The 17,297-nt window shown below is 34.5% G+C and overlaps 1 protein-coding gene and 1 pseudogene across 2 annotated transcripts in view; one reads left to right on the top strand and one right to left on the bottom strand.

The window, feature by feature from the left end:
- The window catches only part of LOC102892761 (NXPE family member 4), a 16,831-nt gene extending 1,976 nt beyond the window's left edge, over positions 1 to 14,855 (bottom strand). The window contains exons 1-4 of one of the 2 annotated variants that reach the window (XM_006912837.1): positions 14,759 to 14,855; positions 9,380 to 10,112; positions 2,758 to 2,819; positions 1,213 to 1,419 (exon numbers count right to left, since the gene is read on the bottom strand). In XM_006912837.1, the coding sequence (XP_006912899.1) occupies positions 1,213 to 1,419; positions 2,758 to 2,819; positions 9,380 to 10,112; positions 14,759 to 14,855 (1,099 nt within the window). Of the gene's footprint in view, positions 1 to 1,212; positions 1,420 to 2,757; positions 2,820 to 9,379; positions 10,118 to 14,758 lie in introns of both variants that reach the window. The other variant, XM_025047437.1, reaches the window with a different exon arrangement.
- LOC112480479 lies at positions 979 to 1,096 on the top strand (annotated as a pseudogene).
- Positions 14,856 to 17,297: the final 2,442 nt, after the last annotated feature.

Genomic DNA, 17,297 nt, shown 5'->3' with positions numbered 1-17,297 from the left:
TGGAGCCATATCAGCTGTACTGTTCCCTATATGAAGAGCCAGGTCCCAGAACACAGGGGGCAGGCAGTGATGATTTTCCGGGTATAAGTGCTAAGATTTACTAGTGTCTTCTGAGTTATGATTGGTGCATTCTTGGTTTAGTAAAAAGAGCAACTAGGATTTTCTAGCAACTGGGTTCTAGTCCCAACTCTGACATTAACTAATGATAATAATTGCAGTAGCTATTGTTTACTGGGCATTTTCTATGTGCCCTGTGCCTTCAATGTATTAAATGTTTTATACCTATTACCTCATTTAATCTTTGTAACAACCACCAGATACCATTGTTATTCCTGGTTGACTGATGAGGAAAATGAGCCAGAAGAAATAAGTAACATGACAAAGATCATGGCTACTAAGTGGCACAATCTGGGTCTGTTAGACTCCAAAGCCCATGCTTTTTACCACTGTGCTTATCTGATGTAAAGTTGTCACCTTAGTCCTGGCACGTGTCCTTTCATATCATAATAGTGATGATAGCTTATACCAAAGAATATTTACTATATAGCAAAAATCATGCATTCTAAATGCATTGTATATATTACCTCATATTACCAAGAAGGTACTATTTTTATCTCCATTATACATGAGGTAACTGAGGGACACAATGGTTATATAACTTGCCCAAGGTTACCCAGATTGAATATGGAGAAGTCAAATTTTGATTTCAGGCTATCTGGATCTAGAATCCACACTCTTAATCATTATTCTAACTGTAGAAGGTGGACAGTGTAATATCTTAAGTTATCTTCACCTCCACCAATGGTTTTCTGAGTATACTGGGTAAATATTGAAGTGGGAATTCTGCAGGGATAGGGATGTGATTAAACCTTTCAACACTGGCTCCCTTCTAGTCAGATAGATGTATACTTTTAAGGGAAAGATAATTATGTCTTGTGAAAAATTTTGATGTATTGTGATTAAGGCCTAAGAAAAAGAGTCTACTGCCATGTCACCCTGAACGTACTTAATCCCATCTGATATCAGAAGCTAAGCAGGGTCGGGCCTGGTTAGTACTTGAATGGGAGACACCTATGAATACTAGGTGCTATAGGCGTTTAAAAAAAAAGGACCTACGAAAAAGAAGCGGTGCTCCCCATATTCCTTTCTCTTTTTGAAATGAAAAAGAGCGTTCTGAAAAGGATATAAATAATGGCTTAGACTCAGGCATACTTTTGATACTGTCTTTGAAGTATTCCATCCACTGGCGTATCGTGGAATCTCCCATTAGATATATGAATTTTCCTTTCAGGCATTCTTTTATTTCAACTGGAGCCAAACTACAGGAGATAGGATTCCATGTGTCTTTCCAGACATATCCACTGGGGATTGTGGATGCCATTCCAAACTTGCATTTCTTTTTCATTGGAGCCATGTTTTCTGCCAAAGAATCAGCAAGATAGGACCTTCTAAAATATCACATTATTCATCAGTATTTATTAAGAACCTACTGGCTTTTCTAAAAATACTCTTAATAGGGCATGAGAGTTGGGAAAAAGCCTTATTGAAGCATCATTCTCTTAATGGAATAATTATTTTTGAGTAAAATGATGTGAATTTTCTAAATGATACTCATTAATGTTCATTACAGAGGACTTTTTCTCCCAGAAAAAGAAAAAGGTCTTTGGGATAAAATTTAAGTATTTGTTTGTCTTCTTATGAAAGTAAAGTCCTTAATTCTTGTTTAATAATGAAAACTCAATTATTATATCATTTTAACACACTTTACTCCCAAGTTGTTACATTCTTTCATAGTGTCTTAAATGCCACCATCAAACTGTAAATCTTTTGAATTAAATGCAGGGTGAAATAAGAAATTAACGATTAGTTTGGTTTGGAACCTGGAAAGTCCACATAGATATGGCTGTAGGCTGGAATGGAGTCTTAGAGGTCCAAGATGGGCCAGGTATTAACCTATTAGGTATTGTGAAGCCTCTGGGAATCTGAAGGGCTGAGGTGGTTCTAGTGGTGAGGAGCCCTTCGTAGGCTTGGTGCAGTAATTATACAACTGTTAAAGGCAGTAGTTTAGTATTTCAACATCTGGTATGAGTGTACTTGTGTATTGTCAGTGAAAATGCCATTTCTACCTCTAGCTACATATTTACACTTCGGTGTGAACAAATTTATTAGTGATCAGCAAGCTGTTAATGCTGAATTTGCAGAGACGCAAATGCTTCTGCCTTAAATCATTTTTAGATAGAGATTTCCTGGGATATTTGAACCAAAGAAATTAAAGAGAAAATTAATAAATGTAAGTATGGGAGTGCTATTTTGTATGTTAAAATGGTGTGAAAGGTCCCAAAGATGAAGAAGGGGAAATTGTGATGAATTAACTCCTTTTTGGCAGGTTGGAAACCTGTAGGTGGTGATTCTTGGGCTGTGGGAAGTCCTGATAATGGTGGTGTAGGGAGGCAAAGACCTAAGTATAAGTTGGGAGAGAGTTTTGACATTTGAAAATTACTGTGTTAACTGAACAGGTAATGTGTTGCTTGATAAATAAATTGATGATGAGAATTATAGTTACTAAAACAGGTTTATGATATCTAGTGATTTCAATTATTTATTCACTTAGGTAACTGATATCTTGGCCCACCATAGACAAGCCCAATGATCAGAGTGCCAATAAGACTGATGATAGTGTCCAAGTCCAGCAGAAAGTAGAAACATTTCAAATGGTCTAATACTAAGCACAACCCAACAAACACAGGGAGAACTTACTGTTGCATTTGGAGACATTAATAATGTTGAAGTTTTCCATAATCTCTACACCCACATTTGACCTTAAAGACACAAATACAGAAATTAATCTGAAGGTGGACCCAAAGGTCAAGAAACAGGGTCCAAGATGGTGGTGGTGTAGGAGGACACTGAACTCACTCCCTCCTGAAATATACATCTATATAGAGAGCAATTACTCCTGAGAGATAATGGAGGGCTGAATAAATAGCTTCTGAACAACAAACAAGAGAAAGAGACTGAATAGAGAAGACTGAAAAACTGTAAGAGCTCTCCGGGTGCTGCGAAAATTCTCTGAGATCAGAGGTGCTTGTGAGTGACATTGTTTATGATCCTGTCCATCTTTATAGTGCATTGGGAGTTCTATTTGGGTGCTTTGGCCTATCTTTAAGGTCACTGCAGTGTGTCCCCAGCCACACTACTTGGAGCCCATTTTGCCTCTGGACAAATAGAGCAAGTAGCATCAACAGGGCATCACCACATGTACCGGGCCTCTCTATCTGGGGCCACTCCAGCCTTGCAAGCCAGTGCTCCAAGCACCATAAGCACCTGCCTGGCTTCAACTGCCCTGCCAAGACTACCAAGAGCACACAGCCTACACAGACATTGCTTCTACACAAGACTACTTTCTGTACAACAAAGGACAAAGATATTATTTAGAGAAGTCTGAGGAGCCACAGGAGCTCTCTGGGAAATGGAGGAATTCTCCAGGGCTGGAGGTGCTGGCGAGGACCATCATTTATGTCACCCTCTACCTCGATAGCGTAGGTGAGAGCTCTACCCAGGTGCTCTGGCCTACCTACAAGGTCGCTGCAGTGTGTTCCAAGACAATCACCCAAGCCCATATTGGATCCAAACGAAGGGAGCAAGCAGGATCAAGAGAGAATTACTATAAGCACCTGACTTCCCAGGGCTGCTCCAGCTCAGTAGGCCAGTGTCCTGGACACCATAGGCACCTCCTTGGCTCCAGCCAGCCTGTCAAAACCACCCATTACACACAGCCTACACAGAGATCATCTCTACACAAGGCCACTTTTTCAGGACTGGGTGAGATAGCTATTTTGTCTAATTCATATAAACAAATATAAACAGTCAAACAAAATGAAATGATGAAATATCTTTCAAATCAAAGAACAAGAAAAATCTCCAGAAAAATCCCCTAAGGAGACAGATAAGTAATCTGCCCGATAAAGAATTCAAAGAAATGGTCATAAAGCTACTCACTGAATTTGAGAGTGGAATAGAGAAACTTAGAGAGAACTTCAACAAAGAGTTAAAAAGTATAATTAAGAACCAAGCAGAACCGAAGAATACAATTATTAAAAATTATTTTATCTAAAATTAAGAATACATGAAAAGGATTCAACATCAGATTTGCTAATACAGAAGAGTTCAGTGAGCTGGAAGACAGACTAGTGGTAATCAACTATTTAGACAGTAAAAAGGAAAAAGAATTAACAAAAATGAAGGGACATTTGGGACAACATCAAGAGTACAAACATTTACGATATAAAGTTCCCAGAAAGAGAAGAAAGAGAGAAAGGAACATAAACTTTATTTGAAGAAATAATGGCTGGAAACTTTGCTAACCTGGAAAAGAAAACAGACATTCAGGTTCAGGAAGCACAGAAAGCAGCAAACAAGATGAACCCAAAGAGACACACACCAAGACTTACTGTAATTAAAATGATAAAAATGAAAGGTAGACTGTTTTGAAGGCAGCGAGAGTAAAATAACTAGTTACATACAATGGGAACCCCATAAGGCTATTGGCCAATTTCTCATCAACAACTTTCAGGCCCAAAGAGAGTGGCAGGACATTTTTAAAGTGCTGAAAGAAAGGAATCAACAATCTGGAATAATTTATCCAGCAAGGTTATCATTCAGAATTGAAGGAGTGCTAAAAGAGTTTCCTGGACAAGCAAAAACTAAAGGAGCTCATCTCCATTAAACCAGCTTTACAAGAAATGTTAAAGGTCTTTGTTAAGCAAAAAAAGAAAGACCATAACCAGAAATAAGAAAATATAAGAAAGGAAAAAAAATTCATAGGTAAAGCCAAATATTTAATAAATACAGTGAATTGGACATTTAAAAAGCTACTATGAAAGTCAAAGGGCAAAAGTACCAAACTCACCTCTAACTACAATAAGTGATTAGAAGATATACAAAACAAAAAGATCTAAATTTGTCATCAAACACATAAAGCATGGAGAGGGAGTAAAAAGGTAGCCTTTTTAGAACATATTTGAACTTAAATGCCTATTAGCTTAAAATAAACTGCTATAGATATAGAATGACATATATAAACCTTATGGTAACCACAAACGAAACACCTACAAAAGATACACAGAGACTAAAGAGAAAGGAACCCAAACAAAACACTAAAGAAAACAGAAAACCACAAGAGAAGAGATCAAGAGAAGAAAGGAACAGAGAAGAAACAATACAAAAATTAACAAAATGGCAATAAGTACATACTTATCAGTAATTACTTTAAATGCAAATGAATTAAAAGGCAGAAGGCAGCTGAATAGATTTAAAAACATGACCGGTCTATATACTACTAAAAAGAGACCTCAAACTGAAAGATACATACAAACTGAAAGTGAAGGGATGGCGAAAGATATTCCATGTAAATAGAAATGGAAAAAAAACTGGGGTAATGATACTCTTATCAGACAAAATAGACTTTAAAACAAAGAATGTAAAAAAAAAAAAAAAGACAAAGAAGGACATTATATAATCATAAGAGGTCAATCCAAGAAGAGGATATAACAATTGTAAGTTGTTATATCACAGGAGCACCTGAATATATAAAGCAAACATTAATGGACATAAATGGAGAAATTTATAGTAATATGAATAATAATAGTTGGGGATTTTAATATCCACTTACATTAATGGATAGATCACCCAGAGAGAAAATTAATAAGGAATTAATGGCCTTAAGTGTCACATTAGACCACCTGAATTTAATAGACATAAAAAACATCTAATCCAAAAACTGAAGAATACACATTTTTTTAAGTGCACACAGAATATTTTCCAGGAAAGATCACATATTAGGCCACTAAACAAGCCTCGATAAATTCAAGAAGATTGGTATCATATCAAGTATCTATTCTGACCATAGTGGCATGAAAGTAAAAATTAAGAGAGAAGTTTATAGCAATACAGGGCTGCCTTGGGAAATAAGAAACATTTCAAATAAACAATTTAACTTTACACCTAAAGGAACTAGAAAAGGAAGAACAAATAAAATCCAAAGTAAACAGAGGAAAATAATTAAGACAAGAGTGGAAATAAACAAAATAAAAAAATTTAAAAATGATGAAACTAAGAGCTAGTTCTTTGAAAAGATAAACAAAATTGAAAAACTTTTATCTAAACTCATCAAGAAAAAAAGGAGAACCCAAATAAGTGAAATAAATGAAAAAAGAAGCACAGAAATACAAAGAATCATTAAAGAATACTATAAACAATTATATGCCAACAAATTTGACAATCTAGAAGAAATGAATAAATTTCTAGAAACCTGTAATCTTTCAAACTGAACCAGGATGAAATAGAAAATCTAAATAGACTGATTACTAACAATGAAATTGAAGCAATAATCAAAAAACTCCCAACAAATAAAAGCCGAAGACCAGACAGCTTCACGGGTGAATTCTATACAAATATTTATAAAATTAATACCTATCGTTCTTAAACTATTTCAAAAAATTAAAGAGGAAGGAACACTTTCGAACTCATTCTACAAAGCCGGCATCACCCTGATATCAAAACAAGACAAAGACATTACAAGTATTAGCAAACCAAATTAAACTATACATTAAAAAGATTATACACTATGATTAAGTGAGATTTATCCCAGGGATACAAGAATGGTTCAACATTTGTAAATCGATCAATGTGATACATTGCATTAAGAAAATGAAGGATAAAATTCATGTGATCATCTCAATAGACATAGAAAAAGCATCTGACAAAATTTAACATTTATTTATGATAAAAGCTCTCGACAAAATAGGTATGGAAGGAACATATCTCAACATAATAAAGGCTATATATGACAAATCCACAGCTAATATACTCAATGGTGAAAAGCTAAAAGCTTTTCCTGTAAAGTCAAGAACAAGACAAGGATACCCACTATCACCACTTCTATTCAACATAGCCACAGCAATCAAACAAAATAAAGAAATAAAAGGCATCCAGATCAGAGAGAAGAAATAAAACTGTTTGCAGATGACATGATACCATATATAGAAAACTCTAAAGACCTCCAAAAACTATTAGAAGCAGTATGGTTGCAGAATACAAAATCAATATTCAGAAATTTGTTTCATTTTTATACACCAATAATAAATGATCAGAAGGAGAAGTTAAATAAACGACCTCATGTACAATTGCATCGAAAGCATAAAATAACAAAGAAATTTAATCAAAGAAGTAAAAGACCCATACTCTGAAAAGTATAAGATATTGAAGAAAGAAATTGAAAATGATACAAATAAATGGAAGGATATACTGTGTTCATGAATTGGTAGGATTAATATTGATAAAATGTTCTTACTACCTGAAGTAATATACAGATTCAATTAATACCTATTAAAATACTAAAAGCATTCTTCTCAGGACTAGAACAACTGATCCTAAAATTTATATGGACGACAAAAGACCCAAAATAACCAAAAAAATCTTGAGAAAGGACACAGTAGGAGATATCATGTGGCCTGATATCAAACTATACTATAGAGCTACAATAATCAAAACAGTATGGTACTAGCATGAACAGATATATAGATTAATAGACTAGAATAGAGAGCCCAGAAATAAATCCTCACTTATATGGTCAACTGATCTAGGACAAAAGAGGCAAGATATACAATGGGGTAAACACAGTCTCTTCAAAAAGTAGTATTGGGAAAATTGGACAAATATATGCAAAAATATGAAATTGGACCACTTTTTACACTATATACAACAATAAACTCAAAACATATTAAAGCTTAAATGTATGAACTGAAATCATAAAACTCCTAGAAGAAAACACAGCCAGTAAACTCATTGACATTGGGCTTAGTAATATCTTTTTGGATATGTCTTCTCAGGCAAGGGCAACAACTACAACAGAAATAAAGAAATAGGACTACATCAAACTGAAAAATTTTTGCACAGTGAAGGAAACCATTAACAAAATGAAAAGACAACCTACTGAATGGGAGAAGATATTTGCAAGTAATGCATCTGATAAGGGGTTGATATCTAAAATATGCAAGAAGTTCATAAAATTTAACACCAAAACACCCTAAAAATCCAATTAAAAAATAGGCAGAGGACTTGAAGAGACATTTCTCCAAAGAAGACATACACATGACCAACAGATGTATAAAAGATGCTTAATATCATCAGGGATATGAAAATTAAAACCACAATAAGATATCACCTCACACTTGTCAGAATGTCTATCATCAATAAGTCAAGAAATAAATGTTGGCGAGGATGTGGGAAAAAAGGAAATCCTTGTACGTTGTTGGTGGGATTGTAAATTGGTGGAGCCACTATGGAAAACAGTATGGAGAGTCATCAAAAAATTGAAAATAGGCTGTCATATGACTCCGCAATTCCACTTCTGGGTATGTATCTGAAGAAAACAAAACACTAATTTAAAAAGATATATGCACCCCTGTGTTCATTGTAGCATTATTTATAAGAATGAGGATATGGAAGCAACCTAGGTGTCCACTGATAGATGACTGAATAAAAAAGAAGTGATTTCTCTCTCTCTCTCTCTCTTTCTCTCTCTCTCTCTCGATATATATATATATTAAAATGATATATATATAACTCAGCAATAAACATATATAGCAATATATATATATACATAACAGCAATAAAAATGAATGAAATCTTGCCATTTGCAAGAACATGAATGGAACTAAAGAATGTTATACTAAGTAAAATAAGTCAGACAGAGAATGACAAATAACATGATTTCACTTACATATGGAATCTTAAAAAAAAAAAAATAAAACAAAACAGAAACAGACCCATAGATATAGAGAACAAGCTGATGGTTGCCAAAGTGAGGGGGTTGGGGGTATGGGTGAAATTTTAAAAAATAACAACAAAGATCAGGAAACACAAGAAGCCACATTATCCATTGCTTCAATTAATCCTTAGTGATAATAATTGACTACAGTTGGCCAGTGGCACCTCCCATGCCGATATACTCCCATAATTCTTGGCCATTTATTAAATTTCCATTTCCTTGCCTAGTCATCTAGAGGGTATGCAAGGTCATTTATTGAGACGCAGAAAAGATACATTAGAGCATATACATATACACATATGTGTATTTCTCATTCTCTTTTAATTTTATTCTGTTTATATTTTTGTTTCAATAATAAGGGTTAAATATTCAAAAAGTTTAGGGACTACTAGAAAGTGGACATTGTCCCCAAATTAATGCACAGATTTTTCTAAAATGGTTCTTCATAGAGTCTTGAAGTTGATGTACTCATAGTGTTTTGCTTTGGATCAACATATAGGCAAAATCATTACCATATTCGCCCAGGTAAGACCAAAAATAATTATTTACCTTTTAAAGAGGATCCTTTCTTGTTTTCTAAGATAAGAAACTTTCTTGTTTTTGGAATGCATGTGGGTGAGTGCAGCACAGGGTATGTGTTGAGGTTTCATGCAGTAGAAGGCTTCTTGGTCTCGAGGATCCAGGTACTTGCACAGTTCAGCACTTGAGTTTAAAACCAGGGCACAGTAAGAATTGGCAAAGGAGGTCCCACTGGCAAACTGGCCTATGAAGATCACCCTGTCATAGCCTTGGTTCCTTGCCCTCCAGAGAGCTGACACCCCTTCACTAGGGTGGATGAGCAGAATAGACAGAGTGACTTGGCCCTCCCAGAACAGAGTAAAGCTGACGAGGTAGGTGCCATTGTTGAAGTCTGTCACTTTTCCTGAAGCACCTGCCTTCAGGGCTGGGGAGGACATCCTGGCCCTCAGGAAATCTCCACCATATTCTTTCCTATGTCCCAAGTGGTCCCTCATCTCCAGCAGGATGTCTAGCTGATGCCCCCTGCAATATGTGTCTTGAGGGTTGAGGATAGTGGCTCTGCTCTGGGTGGCACTGGTGGTGGTTTTCACATGGGTGAAGGGTCTGGGTGGGATAAGCTTGTCCAGTTTCTCCATGATTTCCTTGATTCTCAGCTCAGTCTCTGTAGGTGAAACTCCCGGATTTAGTGGCACTTTAGGACATGAGGACTTCATGATGAAATTCCAGTAATGGAAGGAGAAGGTCAACTTGAGTGCAGTCCATAATTGAAATGACATGGAATACAATAAAGAATATAGAAAACGTTTCTATTTAATGTAACAATTTTGGTAGCTCAGCCAACTTCTACCTTTTGTAGAATAATAGGAGGTACAAAAATTAAAATTAAAATGATATTGAGATTTTATTATTATATGTGTTTCATAGAGAAAAGAATTTTTCTGAAATCTGGTGGCGGAACTCCACTTTTTACTGGCTAACCTATTTTTGGATAAGCCATTTAACTCCAAAGGGCCCTAGGATCTTTTTTTTTTTTAAAGTGGTGATGACGAAATATACCTTTACTGGGCAATTGTGAAAACCAAACTGCATAGTGGAGAACAAATCTTTATTTACTTTTTTATCTTAAAACTAGAATTCAGTCATTTAAAAAAAGTTCTTAAGAAAATGTTTAAAACGTATGGAGCTTTTATGGAAAATATGATTATCTATTTTTTTCTATTCCACCTTTTACACTTGCTTAAGCATTTTATGATATTTCACAGTATTTTCAGATTGTTTTAGCTAATTTAGGAAGTAAGAAACACAGATTTATAAAAATATATTTTTTTCTAATCATAAAATAACACTGATTTATTAAAAATGAGAAAATGCTGAGACCGTAACTGTAAAAAAAATCAGTAACAATTACACCAGTCATTGATAAGTACTGTGAACATTTCGGTGATTTTCTCTCATTCTTTGTGTGCCATGTCACAGAACAAATTGAATATTTACCAAGGAATTTTGACTTTTTTCAAAAACAATATCATAAAAAACTTTCAACCGTATGTCAAAGGCCCACATAATATTTCATTCTATGGATACAGCTTATTATTTTACCTATTCCTATATTTTTGGGGATTTATTTCATTCAGCTTTTCTCTATTACTTACAATTCTGTAAAGAACAACTTTTGGTATAAACGTTTCTTTTCAATTCAGATTATTTGCTGAGAACTAAGAAGTACAATTATAGGTCAAATGTGGTGAACATTGTTAAAGGTTTTAATACGTCCTGTGAAACCATTTTCCAGAAATTTGGTGCCAATGTGCACCTAAATCAGCAGTGAATGAGAATTCTAGTCTTACTGCATGCTTGCAACACTGGGTAGCTCATTTTCAGAGATATTTGTCTGAGGTTAAAACTTGACTCTATCACTGACTAGTTAGTTATACAAACTTGATTAAGTTTCTTTATTTCTCTGTGAATCAGTTTCATCATCTAAAAATTGGGTCATAAAAGTAAACACCTTGTGTGTTACCGTGAGGATTAATGGTTAACATATGAAAAACATTTAGAATGGCACATACTAAATGTTTGTTACTATTATCTCTATTATTTGATAAATAAAAATGTTTTTATGTAAAAATTCTTCACATGCCAAATCATAAAACTAATGATATTAATCATACTTATATCTTAGAATTTCCAATAAAGGCAGAATAGTTTTTATTGAAACAATTTTCCTGCAGATAACAATGATAACTCTAAACCAAAAAAAAAAAAAAAAAAAACCTCTCTTAAAGCACTGGAGAGTGACCACAAGCAGATGCTAGAGGGGGATAGAAACTTGAAGGAAGTTACAGCACTGGACTTGCATTATAAGTATGAACTAAAATTTTCAAGCTGAAATGAAGTTATATCAAATAGAAACACAGATCTTCAAGAAGGAATGAAAAGCACCAGAAATGCTAGATATGTGAATAAATATAAAATACTGTGTGTTTATTTCCATATTTCTTTAAAATGTATGTAATTATTTGAAGTAAAAACTGATTTTGTAATAATGTGAGAACTACAGCATGAAGAACTAAATGGTTGAAAATTTATTACAGATTATGTGAAGTAGCACAATATTAACTCTGCAAGTTAAGAATGTATATTGTAATCCCTAGAGAAACCACTCTTAAAAAACAGCTTAGAGTTATAAGAACAATAGAGAAACTAAAAGGAAATACTAAAAAAAAATTCAATTAACCCAAAATAAGGCAGTAAAGGGGGAACAGAGGAACACAAAAACAGAGGGACCAAACAGAAAACAAATAGTAAAATGGTGGACCCAAATTCACTCATATTAATAATTCCATTGAAAATAAGTAGACTAAACATTCCATTAAAAGGCAGAGATAAAAAAGCAAGACTCAACTATTTGTTGCCTATGAAGAATGTAGTTTAAGTATAAAGATGGGTTGAAAATAAATGGGTGGAAAATGAAAGATCTTATAAGCACAAAATGGCAAATATTAATATTAAAGTAGACTTCAAGATAAAGGGTATCACCAGAAATAAACATGTATATTTCATAATGATAAAAGGGTCATTGTGTCAGAAAACATACCATTCATAAGTGTGTATGTGCCTATACACACATGTATTTATATGTGAAACAACAATTGAGAAAACTAAAGGGAGAACTAGAAAAATGCACAATCATAATTAGAAACTCAAAAAACTCTCTCAGTAGCTGCTACAGGAACTAGATAAAAAATGAGTAAGGATCTAGAGGATCTGAACAACATTATCATAGTAATGTCTTTTAATCATCACAGTACAGTATCAGATATTTTTAAATTGCTACAATTTCAAATAAAAATTATAAGTGATTTTTAGTATGGTGGAATAGTATTTGGTACACAAAAATTTTTGGTAGAAATATAACAGGGAAATTCTGATTAAAGATGGAGGACTAAGCACATATTATATCTTCAGTTAATCACTGTAAAATCCCGTAAGAGGCAGAGAAGAACTTTAAAAACAATTCTGGGATATAAGAAGAGGTACCTTAATTGAACCAGAACATATAAAGAATCTCCTGAAAAATGAAAAGCAGTGGAGACTAGATCCAGGAAGAAAGCCATGGCTCCAAATGCACATAGATGAGGATTCCGCAAAAGATGGAAGCCACTCCAGGGAGAGTATAAATGTGGAGAGGGCTGATAACTAAAGTAAGAGGGGCCAAAGAAGTAGCCCACTCCCTCCCTATTTTCCTACCTGTGCCTGGGCCAGGTAGCTAAAAAAGGGGACTTCTTTACTTAAGTGCAAGTAAAAACTATAGATATTTAAGTTGGAGAAGTAGGGGAGGAGCCTGTGTGCCTAACACCAGCTAAGAGACAAATGGGGAGCATATATTGCCCTTCAGTACTTAAAAAAATTTAAATTATTTTATTTTTTAACATTTTTAAAATTAAATTTATTGTGGTGACTTTTCACATCTCTACTATAAACATGCTGGAGAAAAGAGGTAATACCACTGTAGACTGGTCACTGCAGAATCTCAAGTATAAGGATGTCCATACACCAAGAAAGCAAAAATTTTATGAAAGCTGATTCATGAAAGAGAGGCATCAAGTTCACTAAAGAGAAGACATCCAAAAGAATAGAATTAATAGAAAAACAAAACTTTAGAACAAGTATACTTTCTATCCTCTGAGAGATGCTAGATGATATTGTATCCATAAACTAATGAATCAATTAAAGACTTTGGAAAGTAAAATCTTGCTGTTCAGTACACAAAATCACTTGCATTCCTCTACAACTGCATCAAGCAATTAAAAAATGTATTTAAAAGGATACTATTTACAATAGCAACAAAAAATTATAGAGTAACTGGGGATAAATCTAATAAAAGGTATATAAGACCATATGCAACAATTATAAAATTTACTGAAAGATCTTGAAGGAAACCTAAATAAATGGAGAGAGATTACATATTGCTAAACAAGAAAACAATATAAACACATCAGTTTTTCCAATTTGATCTACATGTTTAATGTAATGCACATATAATTTAAGTAGGATTTTTCATTCAATTCGACAGGCTGACTTTAAAATATGTAAGAAAGAGTAAAGGGCCAAAATTGGCCAAAAACCTTCTGAAATAGATTAAATAATGGTAACTTGACCGAGAAGTTTTCAAAAGTAATTATGAAGTTCTATTAATTATAGCAATGTGGCATTGGTACAGGGAAGACAAATTGATCAATGGAACAGAAAAATGAGCCTAGAAAGGGACCTGTTCTTAGGTGTGAGTATAAACTATAGATATTTAAGTTGGAGAATTAGGGAATTTTGATTAAAATTTTGATAAGCAACAAAAAAATGACATGATAAATCAGCATAGAAAGAACAGCAAAAAAAGGAGTCATTATCCAATATGGGAATAAAAGAAAAATCAGGAAAAAAATCCAGATACATTACAGGATTAAATATCTAAAGCAACCTTTAAAAGTTTAAGTAGAATATTGAAATAATATAGTTTAACATTGGAGTAGGGAGGGGTTTCTTAATACTCAGAAAGCATTAATTGTAAAAAAAAGGCAGAAAATTTTACTATATAAATATGAAAATATTCTGTTTAGAAGATCCCTTAAAGAAAGTGAAAAAACAAACTATACATTGGGAGAAGATAGTTGCCTTTACAAATGACAAAAGAATGTGTGTGGTACACACACACACACACACACTCACACACACACACACAATATTACCTTCTCCCATATTGCATAATGATCATCAAGTACATTGGTTCTTAGTTTGTATAAGCTGTTGGAACTCTCCTACTATAATCTATAGGTCTGGTCATTTGGATTAGAACAGGTGAAGTATCAAGTAAATATATTTTTCTAAAACACAGAAAGAAGGCAATTCCTACCTCTGTGGAGTTTTGAAAAACTATAAAAGTGATCCAGGAGGCTAATATAAACAACAGTACCAGCAGTGGTTTACGATTTGTCATACTCATTGTCATGAGTAGGATCCTACAAGAGACAATATCAAAACTAGCACAAATAAAACACAACAAAACAAAAAATCAGAAACAAAATGCAGAAATACATGAAAAGTTTATACTTTCTGATTCTTTTTGTCCTCAGATAAGTCACTCCCAGAATAGAACCTAGGCCCTCTCAGCTGCCCTTGCTGTCTCCCAGCTGCTTTCTTTGGCTGTCGGCTTATACCTTCAAAGGAAGAGCTGTTCTGAGACATAGAGTCCACTATGGACTCTTAAGAAATTGAGAAACTGAGAGCCCAAAGAATGCAGAGTTGCTCATGTCCAGGTGTAGTCTCCAGGCTACATACCACCTACCAGGTTTCCTATTTTCTTTCCTTGAACATAAAGAACAGACACAAACATCCCAGTAAATGCCGACCCTAAGAATCACATTATCCCGCTTCCCTTTTACTGTAACTTGATTTTTCCAGGTTCCTTATTACAAAGCTGTTGATATCTCTTATCCTACCAGCCTTTCTAGCACTCCTCAAGCTTGAAAGTAATTATTTTAAAACTCAGATTTCTTTCTTCATTTTAAAAAAGTTTGGGCTGTATCAATGTTTTTTTCTATGGTTATATCTACTTTCTGTCTTTGTCATGGAATTTCAAGTTATTAAGTCAGATTGCTTGAATGCTGCCCTTCTAAAATTTTCCATCTCTAAAAATTTACTCTCTTCTGGAAGCACCTCCTACACTGTATCCCCAGTTTATACATAGATATTAGAATTTTCTGCACCCAAGAACAAATGTTATCCCCACCCCGCTGGTCAATTTTGCAAATATTTTCATACCTTCAGAGTTTAAAGACTTTGTTCAATCTTCTACATTGAAACTATGTTTAGCTGGATGTTGAGGCTTTGTTCTGAAGTCACCAGTGTACTACTGGGGCACCTCCCCTCTGTGCCAAAACAAATCACAGATGTAAGTTGCAGTATGCATGCTTTTACCTTGGATCTAGAATCTTTACTTGTTTTGGCTAAGGTGAGTGTCAGGCACGCCAGGTTCACCTTGAGGAGGGGCCTGGATCACAAACTACACTTATCAAGTCAAGCAGACATGGGAAGGAAAACAAAATTCTCAGTATAGTAGATTAGATCATTTTAATGTCCTGAGACTTTATTATTCTAATTCCAGTAAGTGTACAAGAAATACCCAACACAAAAATGAGTGAATAGAGCTGGAAATTTGAATGATTGAAAGTAGACAGTCTTTCATGAAAAGCTGAACTACCTAGTTTCTATCTGAGCCTTGTCATCAAGACACAGTTGCCAGGATTTAAGTGCATACTATCTCATATATAGTGAGTCCTCAGTAAAATTTGTTGAATTGAACTGAAAGGACCTCAAATACAATGTAGGCAAGACAATGATACTGATGGAATCTCAGACTAACAGAGTGATACCTTATAGTCTTGAGTTTAAAGCCATCTGGAATTTGTATTCTTGACCTGATAGAAATGGTGTCAGAAAAAGCAGGTGCTCAGCACAAATGCCCCAGTGCCCATGGGAAGCAGCAGGTGATCATACTGTGAATCCCTCCACATTTGTGCTGTCCCACACAGGAAGTTAAAGATATTTAAACATGTCCATCAATTCTCCTAAATGTATATATACATACACATATGCACGCATATATACGACAATCAAGATCTGTTTTGCAAGGTTTTCTAAGGTTTTGGTAATCCTTCCAACATCCTTAATTTTTCTCTACCAAACTGGCCTTAACAATATTTCTTTATGTTTTTACATGATAACAGTTGGAAGCTGTTTTAAGCATGTATGACTGGGTAAGATTGCTCAATTCTGCTTTAAGGAGTCCCTAATAAAAGATTAATATTTGCAGTGGGTCTGGTTTGGTTGCTCCTTAAAACTGATGCCAGCAACTACCCAAGTTTACTGTCTGCTCAGAAACACATAAATATATGGATTTTAATATGCTTTTGTATATAGATATTAAAATTTAATATTAACCTGGTATCTTTTTATGAGATAGGCATGATGGATATGCTGACTTAAAGAATTGAGAGCACAGATGAGAGTTTAAATGATTTGTCACAGCTCACAGGTCATCCAGTGAGCTTTGAAACAGAGCTGAGAACAGGATTCCTGTCATTTTGATCTGACTCAGAACACTTTCCACTCTTACGCTTGACTCCAATACATATGGTATAACCAAGTTCAGGTAGATCCTGTGGCTCATATATTTGTTGTCTATTATTTTCAAAAGAAAGGGCTCTTTTTCACCATATTTTCCTTCAAATTGCTCAAAAGTCTGGTGTGAGCAAGATATATGGTCCTCCTTGGTGTCCTCTGTGTAGTAATGTGTGGTTTTGTTATCATCTGATTGATTAGTTCCCTTTCCTTTACATTTATGGGTCTAAATGAGGGATCTAAACATGAGAGCTCATTCAGGGGTAGAAAC

Source organism: Pteropus alecto, unplaced genomic scaffold (assembly GCF_000325575.1).
Source record: "Pteropus alecto unplaced genomic scaffold, ASM32557v1 scaffold224, whole genome shotgun sequence".
Lineage (NCBI taxonomy): Eukaryota > Metazoa > Chordata > Mammalia > Chiroptera > Pteropodidae > Pteropus > Pteropus alecto.
The sequence above is the reverse complement of the archived record's forward strand: the minus strand, read 5'-3'. Positions and strand labels throughout refer to the sequence as shown.